At 42.4% G+C, this 15,733-nt stretch overlaps 1 protein-coding gene across 2 annotated transcripts in view; it reads right to left on the bottom strand.

The window, feature by feature from the left end:
* Positions 1 to 15,733, bottom strand: part of RPS6KC1 (ribosomal protein S6 kinase C1) — a 178,428-nt gene that overhangs the window by 38,866 nt on the left and 123,829 nt on the right. For both annotated transcript variants that reach the window (XM_062210336.1, XM_062210335.1), the window contains exons 9-10: positions 4,054 to 4,101; positions 2,754 to 2,886 (exon numbers count right to left, since the gene is read on the bottom strand). In XM_062210336.1, the coding sequence (XP_062066320.1) occupies positions 2,754 to 2,886; positions 4,054 to 4,101 (181 nt within the window). The remainder of the gene's footprint in view (positions 1 to 2,753; positions 2,887 to 4,053; positions 4,102 to 15,733) is intronic.

The raw sequence follows: 15,733 nt of genomic DNA, 5'->3' as shown, positions 1-15,733 counted from the left end.
TACAAGAATCTGAGGTTCTTCTCTTCCCTAATCTTGAATCCATCACAGATCCCGTTGACCTTATGCTCAAAACATCACCATGTACCCCAGAATGCCAACCCATCATATTTTGCTTAGATTACTGTATTAGCCTTTTCATTGATCTTATTCTTGTCTTTCTACAACCTCTTCCCCCATAAAATGGTCAGAGCGACCTTTTAAAAATGTAGACAAGACCTGTCGCTGCTTTAGATGTCCAACATTTTCTCAATGCACTTGAATGAAAGCCAAAGTCTTTACCCTGACATTAAAAGACTCCAGCTACCCGTTTCTCAAACAGCCTCATCTACCACACCTATTACACTCCAAGCAAATGGTCTCCTTTACTGTTTACCAAATTCCTCTTAACTGTCACCTTCTCAGAGAGGGTGCCCTTGACCACTTCATCTACAGTGCTTCCCAGCTGTCCTCTTTTATATCTCCCAAAGTTTAGGATCAATACAGTCTGGAATTATATATTCTCTTGATTTGGGTTTTTTTTTTTTTCCTTTTGTTAAATTATTCAGAAGAATTTAAGTTCCAAAAGGATAGGTTCTTTTCCTCTCTTGTTCACCTAAAAAACAATCTACCATATAGTATATGTTCAATAAATGTAAATAGTAAATGAATTGAGTTCCTAATTACACTATAATTTACTATTATAAAGCCTTCTTAAAATTAAACGATACTTGACATGTACAGTCAAAATTATCTTCTCCCCATGTTAAAAAAATCCAGGATGGGGCCAACATTGTGGAATATCAGATTAAGCCACCTCCTGTAATGCTGGCATCCCATATGGGCTCTGGTTCAAGTCTGAGATGCTTCACTTCTGATCGAGCTCCTGTCAACGGCCTGAAAAAAGGAGCAAAAAAATGGCCCAAGTACTTGGGCCTCTGCCACCCATTCAAGAGACCAGGAAGAAGCTCCTGGCTTCAGCTCTGCCCAGTCCTGGCCGTTGCAGCCATCGGGGAGCAAACCAGCAGACAGAAGATGGATCTCTCTCTCTCTCTCTCCCTCCCTCCCTCCCTCCTTCTCTTTCCCTCCTTCCCTTGCTATAACTCTACCTTTCAAATAAATAAATCCCTAAAAAAAAATCCAGAACAAATACTAGGGTCACATGACCATCCAAAGTCAGAAATGGACAATGGTAAAGGTAAATAAAACTTGGTAAAGAGAATCTATAAAACAGTTTAAAATTTGAAAGTTATGTGTCTCTTTATTTTAAAAAGATTATTAAAATGGCCTATAATATTAAAGTAAAATCAGCTGAAATATTAGCTTTAAGATATACAAGGAAAAGCAAGAAGATGGCAGAAGAAAATCTGAAGTATGACACAGAGAAGGAAGATGAGGAAAAGGAAGATAAAGCTACAAATTAATAAAGGTAAGCTAGGATTGAAATTTGCCACTGATAATCTCCAACATGAATAATCCACGCTGGGTAATAGAATATTGACTATAATTACATTCATCCTACTGACCTTGTTCTAAATTATTATGGATTATTACTACGCAAGTTATTTTGTTCCACACCAGAGGTGGCTGTATTTCGCTATCAGATGACATGACCTCTAATTCAATAATGTCTGTAATGCACTGGTATCCTCAGATAAAAGCTGTCTGTAATGTCTGAACAAAGGTGAATTAGTTATCCAATTCACACACGCAATTAACTCTCTTAATACCTGGGAGACCATGGAGCCCCTTCTGAATTTCCTATTAAACACTGCATATGGAGGTCTTCCCTCCAGCTGTAGTTATCTTGTGCTGTACTTCATAATAAACAATATTAATAGTTTATTGCCCCCGTCAAAAATCTTGCATTAGTTTATCATAAGAGACCTCAATCCAGAATGCACACCTTTTCCTGGGAAAATGTATTACATTCAGATGCTATGCCTATTAGTAAAGCAGAATTGGTCTTTATCTTCAGTAATAGAAGAACAACAATGCCTTCATGAAACACGGAAATTAAGTACTACTTTTTTTTTTTTACTGTTTTAAGAAAATCTCTTAGAAGGCAGAAGGCAATATTTTATTAAGTGAATTTGTGTTTGCTATCTTCAGTCATTCTAAATCAAAGACTATTTATTTAAATTCAGGTATTAGAGGGCAACGCCAAATTAAAACATACCATTTATTTTTGCCACCTGTTCCCTGTACTAAGAGCTGGAATTTCACAAATGATTTGAAGGTAGCAGTGTTCTGTGCTTTGTACCCATCTGTGGTGCCAATGGCTGTATTCATAAAAACTGAGATCAGAATAACTACGTAACGTCAAGTGTTAAGCAAACACCCTTGCTTCATAAAAAGGGGGGGATGTAATTAATTAATTCTTCAGGGGACACTTTTCATTTTAGTTATCTAACATGAACGTGTCTTTTTTGTTTTGCAGAGAACAAGAGAATGAAATACAAATCCCTTGAATAAAACCTAGCTTTTTCAGCCGTCACGTTAAAGTTCTCATTACGTGAAATAAATTCTGTGAGAAAGCAGCTCAGTAGGCTCAAGAATGATACAGAGTTCAAAGAGATCTGCTGTGCACCCAGCTTTTCATTTTCCCTCATCACTCAAAACAGGGAGGCAGAGCAGAGCACAGGGACCTGTGTCCCATGCGTTTCGTGCAATTTATCTGCTCCTGAAATGGCAGGTGTGAGGAGGACGTTTTCAGAACTGGGAAGCCAAGTGGGTGACATTCCTCAGGCCATGAGCAAGCCCGCGTGCACACCGACCTTCCGCGTGCTGCAGCACCAGAAACACCGACTCCTCCGAGATGATGTACTTGTGCAGACACACCATGTTGGGCACACAGCGGGGGATGATGGTCTTTCTGTTCCTGCTGTACTCGCTGCTTTTCCTTAGACCCTGACAGAGAACAAAAAGGTCAGTTGTACCCTCAGCTGCCTTTGGAGCCTGCTGTGCTCTGTGTTTATCAACCAAACTAATCTATCCGAGTTACTCTGGGCTTCAGAGGAATCACTCATCTGCTGCTCTGTGCCCCTCGGTCCCTGGAGGCTCTGCTGATGGCATCTGGCGTGCATCCAGAGAACGGAAGATGCCACAAAGCTGCCATTAAAATCAATTACGTGGGTCAGTGTTTTTATTAGAGACGCTCTCAAACTAAGTCATCACGATGACACACAGTTATTTTGCTGTGACCTTTTAAGTTGTATTTTACTTATGTATATCTTTAAAGCAGTAGACATAGTGAGATCAATTCGAGTTCTGGAGACGCAAATGGTAGCCCGAGACTAAACAGGCAACTTCAAAATTGTTATCCAAAAAAGGACAGAGATGATCAAGTCTTCTCCGAGGGAACAAGGTACGTGTGTTTTCTGGTGCCAAACCCTGGGTTTCAAAACCAGGGAAATGTCAGTGACGAAGGACAGTCCTGGAAAGATATGTGCTTCAGTGTGTGTCCAGGCGACCCCCGGCCGCATCTCACCAGCAAAAGGAAAAGTATCAGAAAAAGTAACAGAAAATTCATCAATTCCACCTTCTGGATTTTGCAGAAATGCATAAAATTTGGATATTTTTGAGAATATGTACTATCACAATCTATTCTAAATTCAATTTCAAAACTACAAAATGGAGGCTTTTTTTCTCTTATTTAATTAATTATAAATTGAGGCACAAATGAGGTCAAAATTGAATTCAGATCAAAAAGAGGGCCAGTGATACAGACAACTTTCCCAAACACCTTTAACACAGAACTTAAGGCAATATTTTGTGCTTGAAAACCATAGTCATAATCAAAGGTGGATTTATGTAGTCTTATATAAAATGTATTTGATAAGTGTTTCAAGTTCACACTACGCTTTTAAACAGCAAGAAATCATTCTTCAGTTTATCCACACTAAACATATGTTACAGAGTTCTTAGCAACTAGGATGGAAGGATAGAAAGAAAATTAAATACAGACCACCACAGAGACATTCAAACATCCAGGGCAGAAACTGTAAATATCTCTTCTTCAGAAGCATAATTTGAAAATAAATATCCAAAATTCATTAACATACACATTTTACTTACTTTTAAAATGAAGGTCTGTTCAGTCCTTGTGTCCATTACAAGTAAAACCTACATAAAAGACATGAGTAGCAACTTACTCACAATGCAATAAAACACTAACTTCTTAACTTTTGGAAACTAAACTTTACGAGTTGGAGGGTATTAGAATTGACTCCCCCAAACTGTCAATTTCTAAATAGATTTAAGCCAAATCACAGATTTAAAATAAGTCTCATCCACAAATAGGTTTCATTATGATGTCTGTTTCTTAAAGGCCATATCTTAGAATCATCACTATGTTTCCCAGATTTAGTTTTAAATACATTTCTTAAAAGTAAAGAAAATACTATTTTAGACAACCAATTTTTTCTTTGGAACATTTATGGCTAATATTAAGCAGTAATGACAACAACAATAAAAAAAAAAAAACAGTGATGAAATCTCAATTTTCTTCCTAAAACTTCTTATGGAGCAACTTGTATAATGTGATCTCACGAACTCAGAGTCTGGCAGCCCTAGGCATCCTTTTGGCCTGCTTCTCCACCCCAGGCTCATCCCTTCTTCTTTCTTTTTTAAAATTTGCTTGTTTATTTGCTCATTTATTTATTTGAAATACAGAGTGATGGGGGCTGGGGGATACCGAGAAAGAATCTTCCATCCACTGGTTCACTCCCCAAATAGTCACAATGGCCTGGGCTGGGTCAGGCTGAAGTTAGTACTCAGGAACTCCATCTGGGTCTCCTCCGTGGATGGCAGGGGCCCTAGCACTTGGGTCACTGTCCACTGCTTTCCCATGCACATCAGCAGAGAGCTAGAAGGGAAGCAGAGCAGCTAGGACTTGAACCAGCAGTTGGGGGTGGGATGCCAACATCACAGGCAGTGGCTTAGCCTGCTGCATCACTATGCCAGCACCCCCAGGCTCATCCTTAATTCCTCTTTTTACCATCAACAAATCACATCAGCTCCATCTTCAAAACAGAGCCAGAATCTGGGAGCTGACATTTAGCCTAGCAGTTAAGATTCTCACATTTCAAAACAGAGTGCCTAGTTTCAATTCCCAGCTTCCTGCTGATGCAAAACCCTAGGAGGCAACAGGCCATGGCTCAAGTAATTGGGTTCCTACCACCCATGTAGAAGATCTGGACTGTGCTCCCAGCTTCTAGCTTCAACATGGGCTGGCTGTAGCCATCACAGGCCTATGGGGAGTGACCCAGAAAATGGCAGCTGCTTCTCTCTGCTTCTGTGTGTCTGTGTGTGTGCACATGTATGTGTGTGCCTGCCATCTCAAATAAATAATAAAAACAAAAGAAAAAAAAAAGGGAATACAGAATCTGAACTCACGCTTAAAAGCAAAATTAGCCTGAACCAAGAAAACACCAGTTCTTATGTGCCTTTTTTCTTTTTTTTCTTTTTTTTTTTTTTTTTTTTTTTTTGACAGGCAGAGTGGACAGTGAGAGAGAGAGACAGAGAGAAAGGTCTTCCTTTTTGCCATTGATTCACCCTCCAATGGCCACTGCGGCCGGCGCATCTCGCTGATCCGAAGCCAGGAGCCAGGCGCTTCTCCTGGTCTCCCTTGCGGGTGCAGGGCCCAAGGACTTGGGCTGGGCCATCCTCCACTGCCTTCCCAGGCCATAGCAGAGGGCTGGCCTGGAAGAGGGGCAACCGGGATAGAAGCCAGTGCCCCGACCGGGACTAGAACCGGTGTGCCGGCGCCGCGAGGCGGAGGATTAGCCTGTTAAGCCACGGCACCGGCCCTTATGTGACTTTTAACAACGACCTCCCAGTTCATCTCCCTGTTTCCATCAGTGTTACTCTATGGTCTACTCTCAAATCAGCAGACAGGATTTTCCTTTTTTTTTTTTTTTTTTAAGATTTATAATCTTAGGGGGGGGGGGCACTATAGCATAGCGGGTAAAGCCACCACCTGCAGTTCCAGCATACCACATGGGTGCCAGTTCATGTCCCAGCTGCTCCTCTTCCGATCCAGCTCTCTCCTATGGCCTGGGAAAGCAGTAGAAGATGGTGCAAGTCCTTGGGCCCCTGCACCCACGTTAGAGACCCAGAGAAGCTGCTGGCTCCTGGCTTTGGATTGGCTCAGCTCCAGCTGTTGCAGCCATTTGGGGAGTAAACCAGCAAATGGAAGACCTCTTTCTGCCTCTGTGCCTCTGTAGCTCTGCCTTTCAAACTAAATAAATTGATTTATTTATCAATTTTTTTTCTGATTTTCAAACACTGTTTACTTCACTCACACCTGGGGCAAGGCAGGAGGCGGGTCCGTGCTGGACACCAAGCCTAGAGTGTACATTGACAACAGCCACGTACAGGGCCAGCGTGCTGAGGGCCAGCAGCCCCGTCACCAGCGCTAAGGCCAGCAGTGCCGTCCAGCTGCCAAGCGAGCAGAGGTGGACGAAAGTCTCCATGACGAAGGCCTTTTAGACGCTGAGCAGCATGAGCAGGAGGGGCGGGAGGACAGAGAGAGAGAGAGAAAGAGAGAGAGAGGAGATCTTCCATCTACTGGTTCACTTCCCAAATGGCCACAATGGCCAGAGCTGGGCTAGTCCAAAGCCAGGAGCCAAGAGCTTCTTCTAGGTCTCTCATGTGCGTGGCAGGGGCCCAAGGATTTTGCCCATCTTTTACTGCTTTCCCAGGCACATCACCATAGAGTTGGATTGGAAATGGAGCAGCCAGAACTCAAACCAGTGCCCATATAGGATGCTGGCATTGCAGATGGTAGCTTTACCCACTATGCCATAGCACCAGCTCCAGGATTTTCCTTTTAAAACATAAATTAGAGGGGCAGGCATTTGGCTCAGCAGTTAAAGTTGCCTCTTGAGACACTTAAATTCCATGTGTCAGAAAACCTGGTTCAAGTCCCAGTTCCTCCACTTCTAATCTAGTTTCCCACTGACGCATACTCTGAGACAGAGCAGATGATGATTCCAGTCCTTGGGTCACTGTCACCTATGTTGGAGACCTGCATTAAGTTCTTTTTTTTTTTAAGATTTATTTATTTACTTGAAGGCAGAGGTAAGAGAGGCAGAGGCAGAGAGAGAGAGAGCAAGAGAGGTCTTCCATCTGCTGGTTCACTCCTCAGATGGCCTCAGTGGCTGGAGCTGTGCCAATCCAAAGCCAGCAGCTTCCTCCAGGTCTTCCACGTGGGTGCAGGGGCCCAAGGATTTGGGCCATCTTGCACTGCTTTCCCAGGCCATAGGAGAGAGCTGGATCGGAAGTAGAGCAGCCAGGACTCGAACCAGTGCCCATATGGGATGCTGGCACTGCAAGCAGCAGCTTTACCCACTATGCCACAGGGCAGTCCCCATGGATTAAGTTCTGAGCTCCTTGCTTCAGCCTGAACCAGACCCAGCTACTGTGGGAATTTTGAAAGTAAATAAATATACAGAAGGTATGTGTGTGAGTCTATGTGTCTGTGTATCCACCATTCAAATAAAATGAAAAAAAAAAAAAAGACAAGTAGGATTTTGGCACAGTGGTTAAAATGCCACTTGGCATGCCTGCAATTTTGATCATAGTGCCTTGTTTGTATCCTGGCTCCTGGACCTCCAATCCAGCTTCCTACTAATTCCCTGGAAGGTAGTAAATGATGGCTCGAGCACTTGGGTCCCCATCACACCAACCTGGGAGACCTGGATGGCATTCCAGGATCCTGGTTTTGCCTGACCCAGCCCTGGGCATGGCAGGCATTTGAGGAATGAACCAGTGAATGGAAGATGTCTGTCTCTGTCTCTCTGCCTTTCAAATAAAATAAAAATTAATAAACTGTTTTAAAGATGTTAAGCTTAGGAAAATAAAAGTCTGGTAGGAGGAAACGGGAGAGTTAACAAGGGAAGCCAGTCTGATAAGATAGCACCTTCCTAGGGCCAGCACTGTGGCACAGTGGGTTAACGCCCTGGCCTGAAACACTGGCATCCCATATGGGCGCCGGTTTGAGGCCCGGCTGCTCCACCAATCCAGCTCTCTGCAATGGCCTGGGAAGGCAGTGGAGGATGGCCCAAGTCCCTGGGCCCCTGCATCCGCGTGGGGAACCTGGAGGAAGCTCCTGGCTTCGGATCAGCGCAGTTACAGCCATTGTGGCCAATTGGGCAGTGAACTAGTGGATGGAAGACCCCCCCCCCTTTCTCTCTCTGCCTCTCCTTTCTCTGCGTAACTCTTTCAAATAAATAAATAAATCTTTTTTTTTTTTTAAAGATAGCAACTTTCATTTAAACATGTTAAAGTGTTACTGCTGTTCTCCTGGAAATGTTTCCCAGCCACTTTTCAAACAAGTACTCCTCCTTTGCATATTAAGGCCAAATGCCAGTGTTACCTCTCAGTAATGCTATGTTCTTCCATGTTATACAGTATCAACTTCTACAGTAGCATCTCTAATCATTAAATTTGGTTTTATTTATTCACATGTCTAGCACCTGGGCAGCCATTGGCTTTCCAGGAGCATGTCACAAACAGAATGACGGCCCCAAATGTGTTCAGAACCTCATCTCCAGCATCTGTGAATGTGTTATGCTACTAGAAGAAAGAAAGGGGGAGGGATGGGAGAAAGGAAAAAAGAAAGGGAGGAAGGAAGGGGGAAGGAGAGGAGAGGAGAGGATAGGGGAGGGAAGGGAAGAGGGGGGAGAGGAAAGGAGGGGGAAGGGGAGGGAAGGTGAGGGGAGGGGATTGAAGGGGAGGGGAGAGAGGGCAGAGGAGAGGAGGGGAGGGGAGGGCAGAGGGGAGGGGAGGGGAGGAGAGGTGAGGGAAGAGGTGAGGAGGGGAGGGGAGGAGAGGGAAGGACAGGACAGGACATGGCAGACGTAATTAAGGTAAACAGGTTTTTTTCAGGATTATCTGAGTGGGTTCCATCATATCACATGAACCCTGAAAAGAAGAAAAGTGTCTCCTGCAAGAAGAAATAGAAGGCAGAGACGCGATCCAGCAGAAAGGGAAACAGGAAATATCTGAGTTGCAGAAGGACACTCAGTTGCTCGTTCTGAGACATAAGAGAGCCACATGAAAGAAGAGCAGAGACCACTAGGAGCTCCCAGTGAGGCTGAGAAGAAACACAGACAGCGTCTAGGAGTGCAGAGCTGCCTTTGGTTGGCAGCCAGAAGGAAAGAGAAACCAGCCAATGACTTGAATGATCCTGGAAGTCAACCCTTTCCCAGAGACTCCAGTAAGGAATGCAGCCTTGCCAGGGCCTTGATTTTAGTCCAAAGAGACCTACGTCAGTCCTCTGACCTACAGAATTAAGATATTACATTTGGTTGTTCTAAGTTGCTAGATTTTTGGTAAACGGAAATTATATTTCTCCTATCACATAATACATTGTTGTCTTCATATGGTAAATGTTCATTAAATGTATGGCTAGCAGATTTAAATATAAAAGTACAAGAGGAAGAGGCCAATATGGAAATGAAGCATAGAAAATAAGTCAAAACTGAAGACTGAGGGGCTAGATGCTAGGCACAGAAGTTAAGGTGGCACTTGAGACAATCCTGAATACTGTGTCTGAGTACCTAGGTTCAAGTTCCAGCTCTGCTTCCAATTCCAGGTTCCTGCTAAAGTGGACTCTAGAAGGCAACAGGTGATTGTTCAAGTGGGTAGGACCCTCCACCCATGCTGGTGATCCAGAACGAGTTCCTGGCTCCCAGATTTTGCCTGGCCCAGACCCAGCTGTTGTGGGTATGGAAAGTGAACCAGCAGATAGAGGTTCACTCGCTCCCTCCTCCCACTCCCCGTCTCCCTCTCAAAGTAAAATTTAAAATTTATATATAAAATTTTAAATAATAATAATTGATATTTGGACGTTCTCCATAAAGATAAAAATTAAAGATATGAGAGTGTGCCCCTCACTGGAATGCTTCCTTTCTACCTGGTACGATGCTGAGCTTTAAAGAGTTAAATTATGTAATGAGTTCTGCACTCCAAAGAGGTAGATATATTTTATTAATCCACTTTGCAGATGAGGAACAAATAGAAAGCTATTAAATTCCCCATGATCAGAAAGCTAAGAAGTGAGAGATGCAAAATTTAAACTTGGCAGTCTGCATCAAAGAAGGAGGTACCTTTCTCTGAAGGGAGGAGAGAACTTCCACTTTGACTATGACCCTATCGGAATAAGATCAAAGTCAGCGAACTCTAAAGGCTTCCATAGCCCTGGCAACTCATGACTAGAGCCTAGGGAGATTACTGACGCAGCAGGAGTCACTGTGTACTTCCATCCCATGTGGGATCTGTCCTTAATGTGTTGTCTAATGTGAAGTGATGCTATAACTAGTACTAAAACAGTATTTTTACACTTTGTGTTTCTGTGTGGGTACAAACTGATGAGGTCTTTACTAATTATATACTGAATCGATCTTCTGTATATAAAGATAATTGGAAATGGAAAAAAAAAACCTGGTGTTAAATTGGAAATGGCATAGAAAATTAATTAATTTTTAAAAAAATATTATGTAGGATATCTGTCTTTAATGTGCTGTACACTGTTACTTAATTCTATAACTAGTACTCCAACAGTATTTTTTTCACTTTGTGTTGCTATATGGGGGCAAACTGTTGAAATCTTTACCTAATATATACTAAACTGATCTTCTGTATATAAAGAGAATTGAAAATGAATCTTGATGTGAATGGAAGGGGAGAGGGAGTGGGAAAGGGGAGAGTTGAGGGTGGGAGGGAAGTTATGGGAGGGGGGAAGCCATTGTAACCCATAAGCTGTACTTTGGAAATTTATATTCATTAAATAAAAGTTTAATAAATGGAAAAAAAAAACAAACTTGGCAGTCTGGCTCTAGGCTTCTTCCTCTTCAACTGCTAAGCTATGTTCTCTATATAAACAGTAAACATACAATATTTTGGTGCTTGAATTTTGAAGTTTATACATGACTGGAATAGTATGGGTGAAATTAAACAACAACCAAAAATGTAGGGAGAAAAATCCAAAGAGAATCAGGAAAACACAGTGGTTCAGGTGTCACAGAAAGTGAACACTTAAGATGAGAGCAATCAGTTGTGCCAAACAACAAAGAGAAGCCATGAAGAATGAGGACTGGGAAGGGACCACTGGTTAAAGCCACGAGGAAGCCACTACTGCATTCTGCAGTGACCTGCCAAGGACAGAAGCCAGACTGCCCTGAGTTAATAAAAGGTAAAAAATGGGGCCGGCATTGTGGCATAGCAGGCAAAAGCTACTACCTGAGACACCCACATCCCTTATGGGATTGCTCCACTTCCCATCCAGCTCCTGCTAATGGCCTGGAAGAGCAGCAGAAGATGGCCCAAGTACTTGGGACCCCGCACCCATGTGGGAGACCCAGAAGAAGCTCCTGGCTCCTGACCAGTCCAACTCTGACTGCTGAGGCTATCTGGGGAGTGAACCACAGAGTGAAGACCTTTCTCTCTTTTTCTCTCCCTCTCCCTCTGTAACCCTGCCTTTCAAATAAATAAGTAAATCTTAAAAAAAAAAAAAAAAAACAGGTAAAAAAGAAAATGGAGATGCTAGATATAAATTTTTCAATAGTAAAGCGGGTAGACGAAGGAAAAAACACTAAAACAAACGAGCTAGTGGCACCATCAGTTCAACGAAGGTTTGGGTTTTGATTTGTTTCAGACACAACAGATCTATTCGCTCCCTAACTGCCCTCTGAGGTACAGACACCACCAATCCTAAGACTCTGATGCATGGAAACATACTCATAGAACTTGAACCTTCAAAGCGAAATTAACATATCATGAGCGCAAAAGGAGGCACCATGGTGCCTCTCTCTGCACAGAAAGACTCAGTGAACATCTGCTGAGTATTGGAAGACATTTAGTGTTCCTTAATTCTCTTCTGATATCAAGTTGTGACTCCTTTAAGTCACTCACCAGAAGGCCATTCCTGTTTGAATATAATTCAGCTATATGAAAAAGAAAACATCTCACTAGATGAAAAGATACGGAAGTTGTACAATCAAAGGAAGGAATTTCTTTTCCCTACCAGAAGCCTCTTAATTGACTGCACAGAATATACCTGCATAAAACAGAAGTGATATCTCTTTGCTGGTCTCAGCCATGAAGCATGAAGCAGAGCCGATAAAAAGGGCAAATTAAGATGGATAAACATGACCGGGAAGGGCTGCTTCTGTTTACATTTACTTTCTTCTCCTACCAAGTTTGTTTGTGACTAGAAAATGTTCACATTGAGGCAATAAACACAAGAACATATGTGATTTTTTTTAAATGTGCCCTTTGACTGTCAATTTCTCCCAAACAGGTGTTGGCTAAATGATTATAAATTGGCCTCTGGATACACCTCTTCAACTGAGCCGTACAGGGCTGGTGATAATATAATTAGACCTAAAAACATCAGGCTGGTGAATGCTTTCCATCTGTTTGGCAATAATGTTTAGTTAACAATAGTCTTTAAAAGAAGCACCTTCAACTTCAGTTCTTAAAGTTATTTATAGAGCCATTCTTAACACACCAGCACTCTTGCTAACAAGAGCTTTAGCCACTTGGAAATTATTAGCCATACGGCTGTACACAAAGAGAAATGACTGCATTTAACATCTGTATCTTTCCAAATTTACATGCTTCAACCTCATTTAAAGTCATTTCTTAATGAACAGTGCTGTGGTGCTGCATTAATATTGTAGTTGCATGCACAAAGATCATAAGGAGCCAAACATTTTTTTAATGCCAACAGTAGGCCAATCTGTAATGAAGCTGTCAGCATAAAGGACAAAATAATAGCTTCTTTAACCCTCAAACAGAATTTGTTCATTTGTAGACTAGAACACATCAATTTAAAAACTGCTCATGGGTTTGCTCACCTTTATAAAGACAAAAATCTAATTTGTACTAATTTGATACAATTGTCTTTCCAATAAAAGGCTCCTAAAACTATCATTTATTTCCTGATAAAAACAAGTACTATAACTAAAACTGTCATGAAATAATTACCTGGAATAGCATACCTTATCGAAAGAATACAATTAATTTACTTTTCCCTGTCATTTTTCACACATACTTATCAGCACCATAGTAGCATATGGTCTAACAGAGGAGATTACTCCATCTTAGCCCACTCTAATGTACATAATGACTCCTCCTAACCGGAAGAAAAGCAGACAACCCATCCCTTCAGGACTAGTCTCACCTGTTCTTCAGTTCCACCAGCACCACTCTTCTTTCTAAACAGTAGTAGGAGCAGCTCCAACCGACTGTAGGTCTGGGTCTTTTTGTTAATCAGAATATGGGAATGCCTACTGTTTAGCCAGACATCACCTTTGCAAAGATGGTGGAGGAGGACATCAAGAGCATCAAATGATTTTTTTTTTTGAAGTATACAAAGAGGAATAAATGTGGAAAAGAGATATGCTACATCAAAGACATCATGATGGTGGCCAAGAAGTGTGGAGAATTCCCTGTGGTGGGCTTTAAGTGTCACCCTATTCTAGAATCCTTTTAGATATTTAATCTAAATGCTGACATCAGAAGCCTGGAGGTCTCTGAAAATAACTTCAGTTCTAATTCCTTCAAAAAGAAAGATTACCTGGGTAACTTGAGGAAATGTCTGTCTCTATTTTGGTGGCAATTACTTCATAGGACTCCAGAAAAACTCACAAAGGTTAAAACAATGTTTACAAAAAGCTCACAGGGATACTCAAACCGGACAAACATAGCCTGATCCTTAATGGTGTTGCAGCAGTATTGGTGCTTGCTGATGTGACCTGAATGAGATTTCAACCAGGCAAGTATTCTGCTGGGAATGGACACAAAAGTAAGCCTGCCCGAAGGAATGGGATCAGCGCAATGTACGGGCCATAGCAAATCTACAAGCCTAATCCTGCAAACGAGAGAGTTTTTCCCAACAGTTTCAGGTAAGTGACGTATATTTACTGTACTCTCATTTTAAAAGAGTCCACACATAACTTGAGTAGTAGCAGATGAGTTTTACAAGAGTGGGTAAAGGTATCCTTCTGTGGAAATGTTTTGAGCAACAAACCTACAGCACTAACATTCTGCTTTCCTCCTCTAATATCATGAGATAATAATCAAATGTTATTCAAATTTTCTGCTAAAAATCCATTCTCATTTTGAATTCTTACAGTCTACAAAATGCATTTCTACTGTTAACTCCACACCTTATCCTCATGAGACATCTCATAAAATGTCAACTATCAGAAAACAAGGAAGAGTATGAAGTGATCTTTAATACCAACAGCTCTCCCCAACTGGGGTCTAACTTTCTCTTTGGCATCAGAAGGCTAGCAATGAGCCCTGTACCACTGCCCAGCAACTCCAAAAGTAGAAGATGTCATGCCTGCAGCTTCAGGCCATCAGAAGTGGCAGCGTCCAGAGCATCAGTGTGAATAGACCGTGCAGACACACTTCTCTCCTGTTCTGCCATGAGTCCAATCTGTTCTTGGTTTCACAATAGTCATTTCACTGAGCAGAACCAAAGTATGAAAAGTGAAATTTGACATAGAAACTTAAAACCATAAAGGATCTTTCCACCATACAAATATCTGAAGGATATTTTCACTCTCAAGGACCTACTGTCAGTCAAGAAAAGTGTAAATGGGGCCAGCGTTGTGGCATAGTGGGTAAAGCCATCATCTGCAGTAAAGCCACCCATCCCATATGGGTTTGAGTCCTGGCTCCACTTCCAATCTAGCTCTCTGCTTTGGCCTGGGAAATCAGTAGAAGATGGCCCAAGTCCTTGGGCTCCTGCACCCACATGGGAGACCCAGAGGAAGCTCCTGGCTCCTGGTTTCAGACTGGTGTAGCTCCAGCCATTGTGGCCATTTGGAGAGTGAACTAGTAGATGGAAGACCTCACTTTCTCTCTCTGCCTCTGCCTCCCTGTAACTCTGCCTTTCAAATAAATAAATAAATCTTTTTTTAAAAAAAGGTATGAATGGTATCCCTAGGATTTCAGAGGAACAAGACGGAAAGAAAGAAAGAAAGAAAAAACCTCAGAAGGTTATCCACACTTATCTGTGCTAGAACTTCCAACAGAGCACATTATCATGATGTGAATAAGCAATATAGTAGGCTAATCCTCCGCCTTGCGGCGCCGGCACCCCCGGTTCTAGTCCCGGTCGGGGCACCGATCCTGTCCCGGTTGCCCCTCTTCCAGGCCAGCTCTCTGCTGTGGCCAGGGAGTGCAGTGGAGGATGGCCCAAGTGCTTGGGCCCTGCACCCCATGGGAGACCAGGAGAAGCACCTGGCTCCTGCCATCGGATCAGCGCGGTGCGCCGGCCGCAGCGCGCTACCGCGGCGGCCATTGGAGGGTGAACCAATGGCAAAAGGAAGACCTTTCTCTCTGTCTCTCTCTCACTGTCCACTCTGCCTGTCAAAAAAAAAAAAAAAAAAAAAAAAAAGTGTACCACCTTGTGGTTAGATGAGAAAGTCAAGAACCACCAGCATACTTAGGACAAAGTAAAATATCTCATAGAGGTAGACTGATCTCTAGGCTTCTGTTTAATATAGAAATCTATCTTAAAGGTAGAAGACAAGACCCTATGTAACCAGACTGTAAGGAGGCAGTGCTCAAAATCTACATTTCTTTTTAATTAATAAAACCCCAAATTCTGTAATTCAAAGTATACTTTAAATGTTTATCCAAACACCTGTAACACCAAAAAAACAGCCCCCTTTTCCATTTATCAGGTAATCTTAACTGTCAACTATTGACAAATTAGGGTAGAGACAGGGGA

This window comes from Lepus europaeus, chromosome 14 (genome assembly GCF_033115175.1).
Source record: "Lepus europaeus isolate LE1 chromosome 14, mLepTim1.pri, whole genome shotgun sequence".
In the NCBI taxonomy this organism is placed as follows: Eukaryota; Metazoa; Chordata; class Mammalia; order Lagomorpha; family Leporidae; genus Lepus; species Lepus europaeus.
This window is presented reverse-complemented; position numbering and strand designations above follow the sequence as displayed.